The 18665-nt window shown below is 36.0% G+C and overlaps 1 protein-coding gene across 1 annotated transcript; it reads left to right on the top strand.

The window, feature by feature from the left end:
* Nucleotides 1-15445: 15445 nt before the first annotated feature.
* LOC126976041 (pro-resilin-like) lies at nucleotides 15446-18665 on the top strand (the record flags this gene model as incomplete). The annotated part of the gene is made up of 4 exons (XM_050824183.1): nucleotides 15446-15666; nucleotides 16179-16317; nucleotides 16822-16956; nucleotides 18461-18665. Coding segments are annotated over 4 exons (612 nt in total), but the record flags the coding sequence as incomplete, so codon positions are not given.

Below are 18665 nucleotides of genomic sequence, written 5' to 3'. Positions count from 1 at the left end.
CCAACGGCGTTTATTACGTATTACTGCCTGATGGAAGGAAACAGGTAAATAATAACCCGAGCTTATATTACGCATGCCAATCTGAGTTATTGAAGTGAAAACTTCTTTAGACCCGTTGGGCACTTTTTGGTAGGAGAAAATCTTATGGGTTCGCGTCACCGGCATGCTCATGAATAGCGCACGCGATAAATAATTAATTAAAAAACAAAAATATATATAGTTAGGCACACACTTTTTGGAAGGGTGAGATCTTGCGTAACCGAAATGCTTATAGCTGTAGCTATACAGCGGACGTATTGTACAACATTAGTGTTGTGTATCGTCAAGTGAGGTATTCAAAACGTTTGTGTTATTTTGGTGCATCACTTTACACTTCCATTGTAATTGTAATTATTCAAAAAAATGATGAAGCTGCAAAGGTCAATTTATAAAAAAAAGTGTGTGTACTTCTGTATGCACGCAAGAAGTTATACTTGTTTGGCGTAACAAAGCTAAAATCATTAAAATTATTTATTATTCTTGCTATTCTACGTTTGTAGTAAGAACGATTTTGTAAAAATCTTGCAAAGATGGCTTTGACAATTAATTATTAAATAAGAAATATGGCTGTATGCCCATATATACTGAACCCTTTGCTGGTCCTAATAATGGACCAAGAAACTAAAAAAAATAACAAATGTCGCAAACGTCAGAAAGTTTTAGGAACCAACTTCACCCCGTTATTTTTGTGTTACAGTGATGCGCGCGCATCTTAAACCATAACAGATCTTAAGTTTTACAACTTCGAAATGCGAGAAAAAATGGACTGGATTAAATAATTGAATCAATTAATGACAATAAATTATATAATTTAATTATTTTATTTAAAAACATATAGTCACACACATGTGTAGTAACACAGAGAAGTTTTAATAATAAAGTAGCTATATGTCCACGTTATTAATGTTAATTTAACTGTTTTACTTGATTATGTTTCAGACCGTCGAATATGTAGCTGACTCCAACGGTTACAGGCCAACAATATCATACGAAGATACAGGATTGGCTCAAAATGGCTACAACAGGAACGCTCAACAAGGATACAACCAGCAAGGGTATCAGTATTAAAACGGTTTGATATACAAGGAAGGCGCCATCCCGATTTTCCCATCCCAAATAATTTATTAAATGTAACTTAATGTACGTAAATCTTTTTCATTGGGGTATTATATAAAGTCTTATGTAGGTTCAATCTGCATCTCTTGGTGGATGTCTAATAATGGTTTACTTTAGTGACTTTTAAACTAAGATCATTTTGAGCAATGCATGCGTTGTGCACACTAGCACAGTGTCATACAAATCGCGAGTGTAAGACGTAGCTTGTCACGCAAACTAAACTATTAAACTTGGCCTGTTTTCATCGGTTGTCTAGAATATACAACAATAATAATAATAATACAGCAATAGACTCTATCTAGACGTATAAATTATGTGAGTAATCTTTTAAACATATTTCACTGAATTTTGCCAATAACTGACAAATGCAAACAAAGTTTGAAATATTATATTAGAGTTTTTTTTTCCTAATAGTCTGCCATCTTTGTTTAAAATAATTTGATTTGATTGGTCGTTGACGCAGGCAAACTTGGATTTGCTTCTCTCCTACCACAAAGCGATAATGTTTATCTACTCTCGATGAATTATTTAGCTATTTTTACAAAATGATTGCATAACTGGATTATTCATAATTTAGTACTAATAAATAGTTGTACCGCTAACGACAGAGGCTATGAAAATGGATTTTGATATATTATTTATGTTTAGCTTAAGTTTAGTTTAGTAAAGGCCAGTTATGCTCTTCTCGATTTGTTAATATATTTTTGTAATAAATAAATAAACAATATAAATAAGAACTTATTTTATTTTTTAACTTATTAAAAAATTCAACCTCTTCTAATTCCATGTATTTATAATATCTCACCCTAAATTATTTTCTAATAACAGTCATTCTTAAAGTTACTTAGACTTAAGTCGTGAAAATTTTGATTAAAAAATATCTATGTAAATACGAAACGTACGTTTTACATTCATCCCCATCAGCCGGAAGACGTCCACTGCTGGACAAAGGCCTTCCCCAAAGATTTCCACGACGATCGCGATCGATCCAGCGCTGCCCTCATCCATCGTATGCCGGCGATCTTGACGAGATCGTCGGACTATCTTATGGGGCGCCTACTAACAATGCGTCTTCGGTACGTGGTCGCCATTCGAGGATTTTACTGCCCCAACGGCCATCTGACCGTCGAACTATGTGCCCTGCCCACTGCCGCTTCAGTTTCGCAATCAATCTTGCAGGGAAACTCCGAGCATAGCTCTCCATTGCCTTCTGAGCGACCATGAGCTTTCTCATAAGGCCCATAGTTAGCGACAACGTCTGCGTCGGCGTTACGCCAGGGATTTCTCGATCAGGATCCACCGCGGTGAAATAGCACACTAAGAATTTCTCAGTTTGTTCACTCACAATTGCTAGTATAGAACTGATAAAAGTAGACATGGTTCGTTCATTAAATTTGAATAAACATTAGTAAGTAAGAAGATGGCGCTGCAAGCAAAATTCGAAATGCAATTAAGAAAGACTTATTGCATAAAATAATAAGATTTGATACAGAATAATGATATAATTCTAATATAAATTAATTTAAACATTTACAAATTAAATTAAGTATTTTAACAATAAATGAAATATCAAACATCTTCAAAACATTCAAACAGTCAAAACAGTGTCTATTAAATATCAGACCTTAATAAATAACGGTTTTATGTTTACAAATAGCTATTTGTAATTAAATCCTATATATTTCAGATACATCTATAACAATTATATTCATTTTAATGATAAACTAAAACATATATATCATCATCAGTCATCACTGGCAACACACACTGATTGAAAACCTTTGTCTTCAGACACTGTCATTTTATCGCCCTTTTTGAAGAACAGCACCACTATACTTCTGTGCCATGCTTACTAATCTCGTACAGGCTAATGTCTGGGATGCTATCAGCATAGTCTCGGGTTAATTTGGATCTTGGGGCTTCAGCCTTGTTGGTAACAGGTACCCGTGCGGTCGTGAATAACTGAATAACTCGTAGATCTTCCCGACTTCCCTCAAAAGTACGGGTTAAGAGGGAACGATCCAGCCGTTTGAACAGCTGCCTCATATCTGACTGACCGAGTATAATAATATACTTGTCCACGACTACGCAGTCACCGAGGCATTCGAAGCGGTTTTAAAATTCGAGTTGAAAGTTTTCAGAGTTTTGGATCTGGATGGATGCGGATCAGAGTGTAGACTTTACCTGTGGAGACCGCTCCAGTTTTGGATTTATATTCAACATGCCTCTTACTATGCGGTGATCACTCCCAGTTTTCACTGAGTTGATTACATCATTGAATATATGTCTTTTGGTCGACGTAATGAATTCAATCTCATTTTTGGTGGCATCATCGGGGCTGATCGAAGTCCATTTGCGTTATTCTGGCTTCAAGAGGAAAGAGTTCATGCAGCCAGCATCTGGCCTCGGGCGTTACGGTTTCCATAACCAAATTGCCCCTCTCTCAATTAAGCGCCGCTATGTTTGCCCAGTTTTGCGTTGAAGTCTCCCATGACAACGTTGAAGTGGGTCTTCGGAGTGTGAATGGCTGTTGAGATGCTCTCATACATGGACTCCAATTCCTCGTCTGAGTGTGTCAAAGTCGGAGCGTTAACCTGTATGACCTTCAACGAATACCATTCAGTAATTCTGAGTATTAGGTACGCTACCCTAGTCGACATGCTCCCCACCTCAGTTACGTTGGTGACGAGAGACTTATGAACGAGGAACCCGACACCACCCTGGGACAGTTGGTCGTCCTCCCGGAAGTAGAGCATGTGTCCGGAATTTAGGATTATCGAGTCGCTAACCTATATTCGGATCTAGCATAACCCCACGACATCCCATCCGAATCTGCTCACAGCTTCCTCCAGTTCCTCCAACTTCTGGTCGGTCCGCGTGTCTTGTCATTGTATGTTGCCAGGGCCAATGGTCTTCGTTTGTGGTAGTCGCTTATGTGGCTGCTACCATGGCTACCACGAGCGGGGGCGTTGGGGACTGAGAGTCGGGGCTACGGCCCCGCTATTAGTAGCGTCCGTCATGTTTGGGGGTGTTTGCCATAATCGCCACGCTTGGCAGGCGGGTTGCCGATCACAGCAGATGTTGTGCTCGTGTGCTTTAACGAAAGATGCTGCCCATCTTCCGTTCCTTATATCCCTTTGTCGCCTTTTACGTCACCCACGGGAGGAGATGGGCTTGTGATATTCTGGTGCGACACCACACACACATTTTTACAACCATACAACACTAACTAGGTTATCGATATTTTTTTATATACGTACACCGATTACGCTCAGATTGATTATCCGATTTACATAGTTCTTCTTTAATTTGATGCGGAATCTTTGCCATTTGATCCCATAAAATTTGACATAGTTTTGCCCAGTACTTTTCATTTGATGAACATTTGTCATGAATATTTTTGATTACGTGGAGGATATATATCCTATAAATAAAAATATACTATAGTTTGTTTACGGCTATTTTAGGAGTTTTCATTAAGGTTGATTATATGTATTTTACTACAAGCTGACCCGGCAAACGTTGTTTTGCCATACGAGTATAAATTATTTTTAGAGTTAAACCGTTTCGTGGCCATTGCAACATTACTTTATTATTCTATAATAAAAGAATTTTTCTAAAATAAGCTTAAGCTACCTGCTAATAAAATTCCCGTCAAAATCGATCCAGCCATTTCAGAGATTAGCCGGAACAAACAGACAGACGGACAGACAAAAATTGTAAAAAATTTAATTTTGGTATATGTACCGTATATAAGTATATTCATTTACATGTAAAAAAACGGTTATTTCAATATGACAAACGGATACTCCAATTTTATTTATATGTATAGATAAAGTATCAATCCATGTTCCGATACGTGGGTCTTAGGCTACCTGTCATTCAAAGCTAACAAACCTTCTTCACGATATTTCATTGTCTCACAAGAACGTGAGATAGTTTTGAACAGTATTTTTTCGGAGTCGATTCCTTTTTTCCGTTCTCGCTTCTTGGGTTTTATATTGTTTAAGGCAAGCGGCACATTAAGAGGGACCTGACAAATGCTTGGTAGGGAAAGTCTTCAATAGTGGTTTCGTATCCTACTCGTATAAGAGGCAGTCAATTTGAGTAATACTAAATATAGTATTTTCTTTGAGTAACGCCAGTGTAACACATATAAATGTTAACAAACTAATGTAAAAACACAGTTATAATTGCACGTGATTCAATCCTTTGAAAAGTGATTTATTTAAAAAATTAAATACTTTATTCATACAAATTTATTCGTTAAACTACCGCTGCCCGATTCTCTCGTTGAGTCGACGTAGTATCTACAGCTATTAGATAATTTATACGTCCATATAGAGTATCTTGCTGTTAGACAACCGATAAAAACAGGCCAGGAATATTAGTTTAGTGTGACAAGCTACGTCTTACATTCGCGATTCATAATATGTTACTTTGTGTTAGTGTGCGTGCATTGGACATTTACAGCTGTAATCATAATTATCTATCTAGTTAGTTAAGACTTAAATTTAGCGATTATTCGATCTTTTGAAACTACCTTCAAAGCAAAAAAGAGTTTAATAACTACTGTTAACAAAGCCGTGTATAGAAAATTATTACTCGCCACCCTCATTAAGTATTTGAATTTATAAGAAGATATTTTTTTTGAAAATAACTTCACGCTATCGTTAATAAAAGGCTTAACTAGACCGAGCAAGAAGATAACTGAAACATGTTTTTATTGCATTTGATGAAATAAGTTACAATGATTTTTTTTCATGTTAAATGGATCCAACGATGTGTCACTGGCTCGGAGTGCAACAAAGTGGAAACTGCATTTGCTGTTTATCTTGGCGTGATGCGTACCGTCTACAGAAGAGGCGTGGAGCAATGTGAGGAGCTACGTGTGCTTCCATCGCGGCATGTGCTTTGGTATTGGTAGAACATGCCTACTGTGTGACGCCTTTGTTGTGTAGTTTTAGCAGGATATGCCTACTGTGAGACGTCTCTTTTTTTATGGAAAAGTAGGGCAAACGAGCGTACGGGTCTCTTGGTGTTAAGTGATCACCGCCGCCCACATTCTCTTGCAACACGAGAGGAATCAGAGGAGCGTTGCAGGCTTTTAAGGAAGGTGTACGCGCTTTTTTTGAAGGTACCCATGTCGTATCATCCCGGAAACACAGCACATAGAAGTTCATTCCACAACTTTGTAGTACGTGGAAGAAAGCTGAATACTGAGCTTATATTGTTTAACTTGGCCGCCCTTTTCCAGTACCAACATTCAGTAGTCAGAGTTATCCCGTAGAACTTACATTATGATCTTAATAAAAAAACTTGACCGATATAATATATTATTTGGGAACTTCTTTATTGATACTAAAGCATATAGAGTCGTGAATCTTGAAGGCCTACCTATAACTTAACACAATGTCAATCAATGTGGCTATTTAGCTAACAATACATCATGTTCACGCGAGTTTCGTCACAAAGATTTGCCATCTACTTATGAATTGGTACTGTTAACACAAAGGCATAAGGACTTAAATCATGTAGCTGTTAGTTTTGAATTTTCGTTTCTAAATTTGTCTATCGGTGGTGTTGTCGAATTGTGCTTCGTATAAATAGGTGGTGACAGGATGGTGATACCATTCAGTGTTTGATGTAGAGGCAGAGAGTTTAATTAAGGCTCAGTTTGAGGGTAGTTGAACACTTTGTGGTAGGTACTAGTTGTGTTAATACTATCTCTATCGTATTAAAATAATATTCTCTCAAGCTGTTCTGTTGTTTGTGACCAGTGAAGTGAAGTAAAAATAGGCAAAGTACTGTCCTTGATGGGTAACTAATGTTTTAAATTGTTTGTTTTTTTATTTGTTTTTACGCTGAGAGAGGTACATAAAATGGATATCTTTTATCCGGAAATTTATGTGAGATCCCATGGGAGCGTGATGTATTAAACACGGACGAAGTAGTCGACAGAAGCTGGTAATAATAAATAATAATAATAATGAAATGCCAACACTATCTCTGATATAGCAACACGTCCGTCACGCTCGCAGAAGCCACCTGCTGAGCTGTTTTGGCGGCGAGCCCGGGCCTCCACTTGAGACGCTATATTATCCTCTTGTATTTACATTAGTCAAGGATGATAACTTATGCGGTTTATGTTACGGGATGCTAGATAAACAAGCTTGGTTATTGTAAGCAAAAAACGTGATTTACGATAGGTTCGTGCTGTGATATCACCGCTTTTTTATAGTTGTACGAGAAATTGTGACTGTTTGGTTTTGTCGCGTCAAAATAAAAATAATGCAATTGAATTATTTGTATTTTTTTTATAGAGGAAACGTTATATAATCTAACGAATTCTTTCAAAAAAAAATTTTTATTTCTAAAAAAAAATCACAAAGTAATGTTCCCGTTGTGTGCTAAACAAAAATAGTCGCCACCAGCCAAAGCCAAATAAATACTAATATATTATTTTGTCTTCGAAGGCGTTGCTCGTATTTTTAACTGACTTCAAAAAAGGAGGTTCTCAATTCGTCAGTATGTTTTATTTAAGTTTGTTACCTCAGTACTTCCGACTGGGTGAACCAATTTTGATAATTCTTTTTACATTTTAAATTCAAATTCACTGATTTTTTTACCGACTTCAAAAAGGAGGAGGTTATCAATTCGATGGTTATTTTTTTGTGTTACACCGATTACTCTGAGATTTATGATCTGATTTATGTAATTATTCTTTTGTTTGATGCAAAATAGATGCAATTAGGTAATAGCCAAATGTAATTAAGGTAAACATTTGTATTGTTATTTTTCTTTTCTTTATAAAATGTTAATTGTCATATCTATTGTACTTGTAAAAAATTTGGTGGCAGTTTTTCGCAAATAAAAAATTTATTATTATTATTATTATTATATTAAACTCACCATGCGTGACTTTGGCGGGATAGCTTCGTCTAGAACAAAACAACCCGAGCGGACGGACATGCGTCGCCAGACAACCTTAATAATTACTAACAGTTAGTAAGCTGTTTATAATATTAAGTTTTATTTTGTATCGGGCTTGGCACCGACTTAAAACCTATCTATAGGTAGAACATATAATAAATAATAGTATTTTATTAATATTAGAGGTAAAGGCTTGCACAAGAGGTGTATTTAATTTAATTTTTAGTTATTTGATACTTTTCGGTTTTTGAAGTCGGTTTTTTTAAACTTTTTATGGCTTGGTTCTAAGAACCAAGAGCAATTAATAATACACCCAGTAAAAAGATTCTCTCCGGTGTTTTTGTCTAGGCCGTTATTTGACGGCTGTCAAAAGACAATCAGCTCAGTGGGTGTTTCCTTTCGAGGATCGGCCAACAAAAAGAAGAAGTCAAGGAAAAAAGATGATTGCCTCATTCTTTGGTTGGAAACATCATTTCGTGACAGTTGTGCTAGAAGATGGAATGACAGTTACTGCAGACTGGTATGTCAATCGCTGTTTGCCTGTTGTCTTGGAAAAAATTCGACAACAGCGCCCTCGAAGCAGGATCCTCCTTCACAAAGACAATGCTTCAGCGCACTCCGCGAAACGGACTATTGAATATTTGACTATGGCAGGTGTCGAGATAATGAGTCATCCGCCATACAATTCTGACCTGGCGCCCTGCGACTGTTATTTATTCCCAAGAACTAAAGATAAAATTCAAGGTATTCGCTTTACGAGCCCTGAAAATGCGGTGAAAACGTACGAAAATGCCATAGATGAGACCCCTATAGAAGAATGGGCCCGGTGCTTTACTCATTGGCTCCATCGAAAGCGACAATGTGTAGAGCGGGACGCAGATTACTTCGAAAAACAATAAAAGTATTGGCAACTTGCTACATTAAGCCGTTTTTAATTTTTTAAACATTGTCAGTGTTAACTAGATACACGCACAATAACACAAAGTGCTATACTAATTGCAAATGAAAGATCCTGCATGTCACCCCCACTAAAGTAATAAACACGTCCTGTTTTCATCAATTGAATAGCAGCAAGAGGGTCTATCTAGACGTATAAATTATCTACGTAACAAAGTTTATCAAATTCGTCTATTCCGAAATGATGACACTTAATTCAGTAATCATTAACATATTTTTTTTAATTTTCAGTAATCAGAGGTCGATCGAAGAATGGCTCTCAAGGTAATATTTGTATTAATCACTATTACCACAGAGTCGGGATGGATATTTACGTGACCGTGAGTAATCCGTGACGCGTCACGCGACCGAAACGCCGTCATTGACTCCTTCTCCATTCGACGCGGCCGGAGGTAGCCTAGCTCTGCCTAATTCCTCAAAGCTATTGGCTTGGTCCCCAGCCTTAACTATTACTATATCCGGCCGTGGCATTTCATATTCACACCACACGTCATAAAACACAATATCAATCTCACCATGTGGATGTTTAGCGTTCCTCTACGAGTTACAAATTTCCTAGCACGATTTGTTATGTTTTTTAAGTGATAACCCTCACTTCTAGGATTGATACACAAATAAAATCTTGTCATAAAATCTTGTATGCTTTGTTCAACTCTCAGGTTGTGGCTTCATCTACAGGATCTACTTTACAGTTGATAACCTGCTCAACCCCAATATTTACATATTAGGAAACTGACTTGAGATGTCGCTCTTGTAAAGCTAAACATTTTTTTATGTTTTTAAAGTGATAACCCTCACTTCTAGGATTAATACACAAATATTATTTTGAAAACAAAATTTTATGAGCGATGCGGGTCGAACCTACTTCTGCCGTTCTGTGCCAGTGCTATCTAAACTGAGCTAACCGTTCGAGTGACGTATCGTCATAAAAGCACGAATCAATATTGATACTATATGGGTACCTTCAAAACAACCGCGTGCAACCTTAATCCGGCAACGCTCCTGTCATATCTCTGGTGTTGTCGGCAGATATGGGAAACTGTTTAAAGAATAAAATTGATTGAATAAAACGAGTATTGGATGCCTCGATAATTTATATTAATTATACCTTTGAATTTTAGTACTTTTTATGTAAAATTTGATATTTAAAACGCTTTGTAACTTTGAACACTATTCATGTATGGGATACATATTATACGTAGTAGTTAGTATATTACATATGCATCAATTATCATTATTATTATCTTAATCCTATACATAAGTCCCTTACATAATTTGTTAAGTATTAAAGCTATATTAAAATACTTATTGATTAAAAAGAGTGGCCGTTCAGTTTCGTTTATGTTCTTCCCACGAGCTTAACTTCGCCGAACATAATATGATAAATTCAGAACTTAACTCAAACATCCATATTGACTGATAATGAAAGCATTATTTTTGAAGGTTTTCATCGCACTGGCGTTATTTGGACACACACTGGCCGAGGCTCCAATAGGGTGAGTAATATAAATGACTCTCTCTATGATACCACACATTAAGAATGGAGCGACTTCCCTCAAGTTATTGCAATTATAAATTTTAGTTTCAGTATATATATATTCTTGATAAAAATAAACTGCATCATTTCCAAATGTATTTCCCGCACAACTATTATCTGGCATATCATACCCACTCTTCCTGCTTCAAGTAATTCAAGATAGACTTGAATTACTTGAAGCAGGAAAAGTCCTTAAATAAACATTGTTTATTATTTTCATGTGGTTTCTTTCTAACATAAAATTCATGAGCATGTTATGAGAGCTGAAACACGATCAAAAAAATTGTTTCAATTGAAAACATTCATCGAACATGTCTGGCTTCTGAACGGCTTTCATTAGCGGTCACGTCTGTGTCTGATGTAGTGTAGACGTCAGAGACACTCTTCTTTATGGAAGAGAATGCCAACAGAGCGTGCGGTTCACCTGGTGGTAGATATAGTGACTACCACCATGAGAAGAAGCACAACAAAACTGCCAGTAGGAGTGAACTGTCTATCTATCTGACGATAGAATAATATGGGAAAGTATATACTATATCGTGTTCTAGTTTAGCGCTAATAACCTTCCTAATGTATAAATAGCAAGAAAAATAAATAGTCAGGGTGGCTAATTCCGGCATAGTTTTTTTTCACCTTATATTGGAATGCCCATTTCCGATAAATGTTTTGATTTAGGATCAACGTTATGGTTCAATGAAAATGATAATGTTTTAAAGTTTCAAATACCGTGATCTTATTTAATTAAACTATCACTAGTACTAGAATATACAACTTTTTTTAAAACTTGAACAGTGGACGGATTTTCCCTTCGAAATCGGGAAAATCCGTCACACTAGAAGTATTTATTGAAATCCTTTGTAGTTTTACGGAAGCACGTAATAAAGACATGCGTTATCAGAAAACAGTCAATTCTGTGCTTAAGGATCTTATAAATAAGATCTATGTAATATTACATAAATAAAAATCATTTTCGGGGGCAATTTCGGCATATCTTAACAAGCTGTGGTTGTCAACATTTTTAGGTAGTTTAGTTTGGTTAGGTATAGCCTAGCCTATAGGTATAGCCCAGTATTACCTTCTTAATAAAAAATAGCACACATTTGGTATCGAAAATAGTTTTATTTAAGTAATAATCTTTAAACCTAACAATAACAAATGGTATTTACCTACTTAGTCTTATAAAAGTTAACAATCAGTCTGATTATAGAAACTATAAAATCAACAAAATATTAAATGAAAAGTATCAAAGATAAACAATATCAAAAACAAAACTTTATAAAAAATTAAGTAAACATAACGGTCGCTTAGCGACTAAAATAATAGACTAAAGTCAAAATTTGTATTACTTATAGAAATTTTTAAACTGTGTCGAGACTGCATACTGTACTCGGCATGTAGTACTTACTACTATCATAATTTTAGGTAACTATTTACTGTCATGTACCTACTTGAAGTATTAGTATGTTGTTTGAATATGTTCTTTTAATGAAAATATAGCTCACCGTCTTCACAAGACAAAATAAAGGCATTTAAAATTTGTTCATCATTATGTAAAGTGACCTTTTTGACGATTGATCCATCGGGCACATTATCTAGATCTATTCTTTTAGCCATTTTAAACAAAAGCTTAGGACTTTTAATAGTTTTATAAAATTTGACAGAATAATAAATCTCTTCACCTTGAATATGATTATTTTCTATAATGCCAACATAGTATGTCCACTTATTCCTGTTATAGTACCGTACTAAAACATGGTCATTTATAGAATATAAGTATTCAGGTGTCTTGAGTTTTGTTTCATTGTTATTAACGTTACGCTTATTTCTTAAGTTGATTCTTAAACTACTATTTTAGCCTTACTTTTTTCAGTCTCTTCGTTGCTTTTTTCTTTGTGAGTGATGTGATTGACTCTCAAAATCAGGTACTTTAATTAACGTATCTGAATAAACATCGTCATCATATACATAATCAGAACTTACACACACTATATCAGAATCGCTATGGCTGCTACATGTTCACACTGGCCGAGAAATTTGTTTTTCTCGTTTAATTATTTTCGCGTGCTTGCTATGGTCCAAATTCTTGTCATTCTTCTCTAGGTGAGGTATTTTATTTTCTTTTCCTTTGCTCTTTTTGCCAATTCCTTTTCCTTTAACTGTTGTTACTATTTTCTTTGCAGGAATCTGAATTGAAGTAGCGTTAGTATTAATAATTTTAGTTTTCTTTGCAGATTTTAATCCTGAAGCTCCTGGTTTTATATCCTCATGTGGTGTCGTTGCGGCTTTTATAATTACGTTGGATGTAATTTTAACTTTAGGGGTATCAAGTGCGTGATTTTCAAAACAATCAGGCATATCCTGGCTATTTATTGCGGTAAAAGGTTTTGACTGAGAGCTGTCCCTTGCTAAATTACTTAAGAGAACTTTTTACTATTGTGAGTAATTACTTCTGCACCTGATGCCACTTTTCGTCTTTATGGTTTGGAAATATTTTCGCTGCGTTGTACTTTTTGGAGAAGTAGCTGTTCAAAAGAGATATAAATTTATTTGTTTTTTATTACTACAAAATTGGTTATTGATACTGTTAAGAGTGATGCATAATAACATCTGAGGATCCTCTCTCCACTGTTTTAGTTGTAATGGATCGAATAGCCGTTCTTCAATTTCATTTCGATTTGTTGGATAGATGTCTGCCTTTCTGAACCCATTTCGTAAAATTTGAGGATTTATGTTGGTCCATATTGATCCAATCAATCTGGAGAAATCCTTTTTTGGCAATGGTTTACAAATATTTAGCCTTTGCCACTGGACTAACATTATATCCCATTGATCCTTAAATGATTTCATGACTGAAACATCCAGTGGTTGTAAGATGTGACTGGTATGGGCCGGTATTTTTAACATCATCACGTTAGCTCTGCGAGCTTCTTGTATGATATTTAAGCCAATATGCGTAGAGTGGCCGTCATAAATTAAAAGTGCTGCAGTGGTTGCCTAACGTAGGCAAAATAGTTTTTTTTATAAATGCTTCGAAGACTTCAGACTCCATCCAGCCATTCTTAGTAGCGGCATATGTTGTGCCCGGAAGCGTCTGGAGAAGTCCACTCATCCCATACGTTTTTACCTTTAAAAATAATGAGTGGTGGTGTTTTTTGTCCAGCCGCACTAGCACCTAGAAGAACCGTTGTATTATCTTTTCCCGGCGTTGCAATGACCCTTGTAGCTGCGTAGCCTCTCACACCAAAAATTTTTGTTTTTGATGGGTCTTTCGAGAAGCTTGCCTCGTCCAAGTTCCAGATCAGATGAGGTTTATCTTGTAAATCTAATTCTTTTATAGTTTTTTCTAAGAAATCAAAATATGGGTAAACTATATACGGATCTATGGCAGTTTTACGAGCATACTCCACAGCTTGGGGTTTTTTAATCGATAAATTATGGCGTTTTGAAAATGAATGAAACCAATCTTTGCCTGGTATCCCATTTTTGAATGACCATAACCATACCTAACACTTCTGCTCTTCTCAATCCAAAGCCATAAGTTTCCATGGTATGAAGACACAATGCCAGACTCATTTCAACTTCGGAAGATAGAGTGGTTCCCAATCATATTAGAGCTTCTTTTTTTATGTACGTGATCCATTATTGTTATTCTTGGTATTTTGTATATTTATGCAGCTTTATAAGCACTTAACGTGCCGTTACGCACTGCCAAGACGGCTTCACGTAGTTGAGTTTTATCATTATCACCTCTATTTGTATGTCTTTTATATTTACGTACCATTATGAATGACGGTGACTATGATGATATGAACTGAAACAATTTAATCAATACAAATTAACATTCAGCGAATATATAATTTTAAATTTAGTACACGTCATACAAGAACTATTTTTGATCTTCAGAATAACAAAATAAGGTTTCTTAAATCGATTGTGGGTGCGATTCTTCTATAACTGTTGCAAATATTACATGAAATATATTATCTTTCAAATGAACTTTCTTTGAACTCTAAGTATGTACCATAGAAATCGGAATAAATGTCTTATTATTCCGATTTCTATGATGCTACGCTAATGAGAAGAAATAGCAAGAAACTCATTGCCACTCTGATTATATTCATAGATTGAGAATGGAGTGACCGTCCTCAGGCTATTAAATATAAAGTTTAATTGTACGACATTACTTTGTAACCATATTTTTTATCCCGTTCGTCTCAGTCTGAGGCACACATTTTGGATTGTGGTAGTGGTAATATTTTACTATCAATAAGTGATATCACATCCCATTTTGAATAAAAAATATTTGAATTTGAACTGAAGCATCAATTTATTTTCAGAAACGGCTATTCAGCAGGTCTGCATCATTCTGATGTGGAACAACGCTCTCTTTCTCAAGAATACGGTCAACCAGCTTTCGGCTCCCGAAGCTCTGGCTATGAAGCTAAGTCCAGGGTATTACAAGAATATGGAACACCAAACACACGCTCTACATCTGCCATTTCAGAAACGTATGATGTACCTAAATCTGGACTATCGCAAGAGTTTGGCCGATCTTCGTATAATAGTCCCAATCTATCCCAAAGTTATGGTGTCCCTAAATCTGTTTCTCAAGAATATGGCGTTCCAGACTTTAATAGCGTATCCGATCCTTCACTAACATCTTATGACACTCATAGGAGTCAATTGGATAGCCAAAAGTCCCTATATCAAGAATACGGAGTACCGTCGCAAAAAAATTTTGCTTCCCATTCCGAGAAGTATGGTGCACCCAGTTTCCAGAAATCTCATGCAACAGTATCTCGCTCTTATGGAGCTCCTACCCGAGCAGACTACGGAAGAGCTGGACTCAAAGCTGCTGCTACTCGATCAAGTCTGTCTGAAAGCTACGGTGCCCCAGTTCGTTCACTATCAACTCAATATGGTGCACCAAACTCAAGAAACTTTGAATCTTATGCCAGCCCAAAATCTTCCTATTTGCCAAGCCAATTTGATTCTTATAGTGCTCGGAATAATGCCTTATCTGCTCAATACGGTTTACCCGATAAAAGTACGAATGCAGTTATTTCGTCTTATGCTTCTGTAAGGTAAGTTTTAATATGTGACGGTTCGAATCATCTGAATTTTTTGCGTATTATTCCTTCAATCCTAACGCCTTATTCACAACAAGATTCTGCTTACTTAACTTATCGAGAATCGTGAAAAATATCGGATTGAAATGTATTTGATGTTCTTTCTTGTGTCCCTCACTGTGTAAGTCAAGATTGTTTGTATTGTGAACGCGTGGAGGAGTCACAAACAAACTCATATTTAATGTTATCATCATGAGAAATAAATTGTAATACCCTAAGCTATTATTAGTCTATCATTGGTGCAATCACATATTCTTACCAATTTACAAGATGTAAGAAAAGATAAGCCATGCCCTAAAATTTTTCATCTTTATTTTTCTCTGGCAATATTTCTAGTTAGAATTTCAATAAATTTAATTTATATTCTGTAGAAAATTCCCAAGCTCGGTTTTTGCCATATGACTGAAAATTTAGTAAAAACCGTTAATTTGTTTTGTATGTTAATTTGTTTGAATATCATGTTACAGGTCAAACCCATCAGAGAAGTATGGCCCATCAGCTTCTAAAATGCCATCAGAGGAGTACGGTGCACCAGATGTATATAACTCTCAGTCCAGCCTTGGTTACAACTATGCTCGGAATGCCTTAGACGAACTGCGAAATCAGGTACATATAGACCTATAAGTAGAAACACACAACTGGGCACAATGTAACAACCTTCATTTTTACATCTGACATTTCACCAGCGCATCATCGCATTGTATCACCGGAGGAATCACAAGAGCGTTGCCAACAGATATTAAGTGTGGAATAAACGTACATCTGCATTAAATAATTGAACAGTGATCACACATTGGCAGGTGGCGGGCGAGGATCGAACCAGGGGCTCCGTGGTCAGAGTCAACTAACCTAACCGAACTAAGTCACAATATATAACCAAATTAATGATCATGTCACTATCACTTCAAAGGCCGAATCTCTTAACATCTAACATTGCAGATGTCTTTGGTCTGTTTCTCTTAACATTCCATTACGGAGCCACTTGATGCTTTTCTTTCCCCATCTACTATAGTAGATTATTCCACATAATCTAACTCTATTTAATGAGTTCATAATATTTTCTTTATGCAAATGCTGCCCGATTTTTTTGCAAGGCGTTTATTATTTCAGGAGCCAGCTTACTACGACTTCGATTATAAAGTAAACGACATTGTATCTGGCAGTGACTTTGGTCACAAGGAAACAAGGCAAGAGAATAAAGCTGAAGGATCGTATTTCGTGGTTCTTCCCGATGGCACTAAACAGGTATGATTTTCTTATTGGAATAACTGACTTTATGAGCAGACCAGACCTACCTGATATGCAGATAGCTGTGTTATATTATGTGTTAAAGTGTTATATTATGTGTTAAAGTGACGAGCGTAATTGTGATGCCATTCAGAATTTTTGAAGTGAAAACTTCTTTAGCCGCGTTGAGCACTTTTGGATAGGGAAAAATCTTATGAGTCCGCGTCACCGACATACACATGACTGGCGCACACGATAAATGAATATTAAAAATGTATATGGTTACACACTTTTTGGATGGGCGAGATGCCGTTATAACAAAGTTTTATTTGATTCCATGCAAAAATTACAGTATATATAATCTTAATTTTTAGTTACTATCCCTGGTTTGTATGGACCCCTTTTGGGTAAAAGCCTCCTCCAAAAAACTCCATTTAATTTTGGTTTTTGCAGTCTCTATCCAACTTTTCCCCGCCACCGCCACTATTTCATTTGTCCACCTACCACAAGGCCTGCCTCTCTTTCTAATGCCTCGAGGTCCAGATCATTAAATTATTCTGTGTGTCCTAAGTGTATCTGGCCACGTGCCAATAAGTACATCGGTCATTCTAGTTTTACTTCAGATGTCTCCGTTTCGCACTCTGTTTTCATTTTAAGAACATTCTCTATTACGTAGTATAATTAATGTACTACTGTTATTGTTTGTAACATAAATTGTGGTCAGCTGTAACCAACTCATTCAGTTTACTCTAACCGTTTATGGCAATAACACGTATTTGAGTGATGAGTTTTATTTAAAATATGTATACGGCTGTAATAACTCTCAAAAGACAAGTAAAAGTCAAGGAGTGACTTTTCATTAATAAGTTCAACATAATATTATTATATTTTAAGCTTTCAAACGCCTGTGTTTATGGCGTTTTAATGTATCTTAAAAGAATATCGTCATGTGCATTAGGTGCCAGCTAGGACCTGGTTTCTGGAAAGCAGAATATATATATTACAAGAAACAAATTCAGCATAACCTTCCAAATATCCGCTTTTTTGTACAAATTTTGTTTGAACGTTGGCCGTTGAATAGAAACCTCGCACAAGTAATGTAGATTCTATATGATGAACATTTATTTCACAAATTTGTAAGGAATACTCATAAACCCGTACTTCCTGGAAGATGTTTTATGTAAATTCTTCACACTATTTTTCGTTCAATGTTATCTCTTTCTCTTGCTTGTCGCCAACAGGCGGTATGTGTTGAATGAAACAACATGCTCTTCGTCCATGTTTGTGTTGACGATAGACAGGACCGGAAAGGGTCCCCTTAAAGATGTTTAATTAATTTACATTTTATTTATATAACTGGTGACATCTTGTTATCGCTGTGAAAACTAAACTAGCATCCAACAAGTTGCGCCTTATTATTTGTTGGGATTGACTTCTGTAGTTCGTAAATGGTACTCAACAAGTTTACATCAATAAATCTGAACCTTTCTTTGCTTTTGTACTGAAATAATGTTTCTTAAAGGTGGTGGAGTATGAAGCCGATGAAAGAGGATTTAAGCCGAGAATCTCCGTGGAGCCGGCTGGCTTCCAAGGTTACGATGACAACGCTTCCGACCTGGCGAGATCTGGACCTTATTAACTTAAAATATTGACAATAATTGCTTAAGAAACGACATAATATTATTACGACTTAATCATCAAGTATCTAGGCCAATGCAAAGAATTGT

This window comes from Leptidea sinapis, chromosome 39 (genome assembly GCF_905404315.1).
Source record: "Leptidea sinapis chromosome 39, ilLepSina1.1, whole genome shotgun sequence".
Classification (NCBI taxonomy): domain Eukaryota; kingdom Metazoa; phylum Arthropoda; class Insecta; order Lepidoptera; family Pieridae; genus Leptidea; species Leptidea sinapis.
Note: the sequence above shows the minus strand (reverse complement) of the source record. Positions and strands in the feature narration are given on the sequence as shown.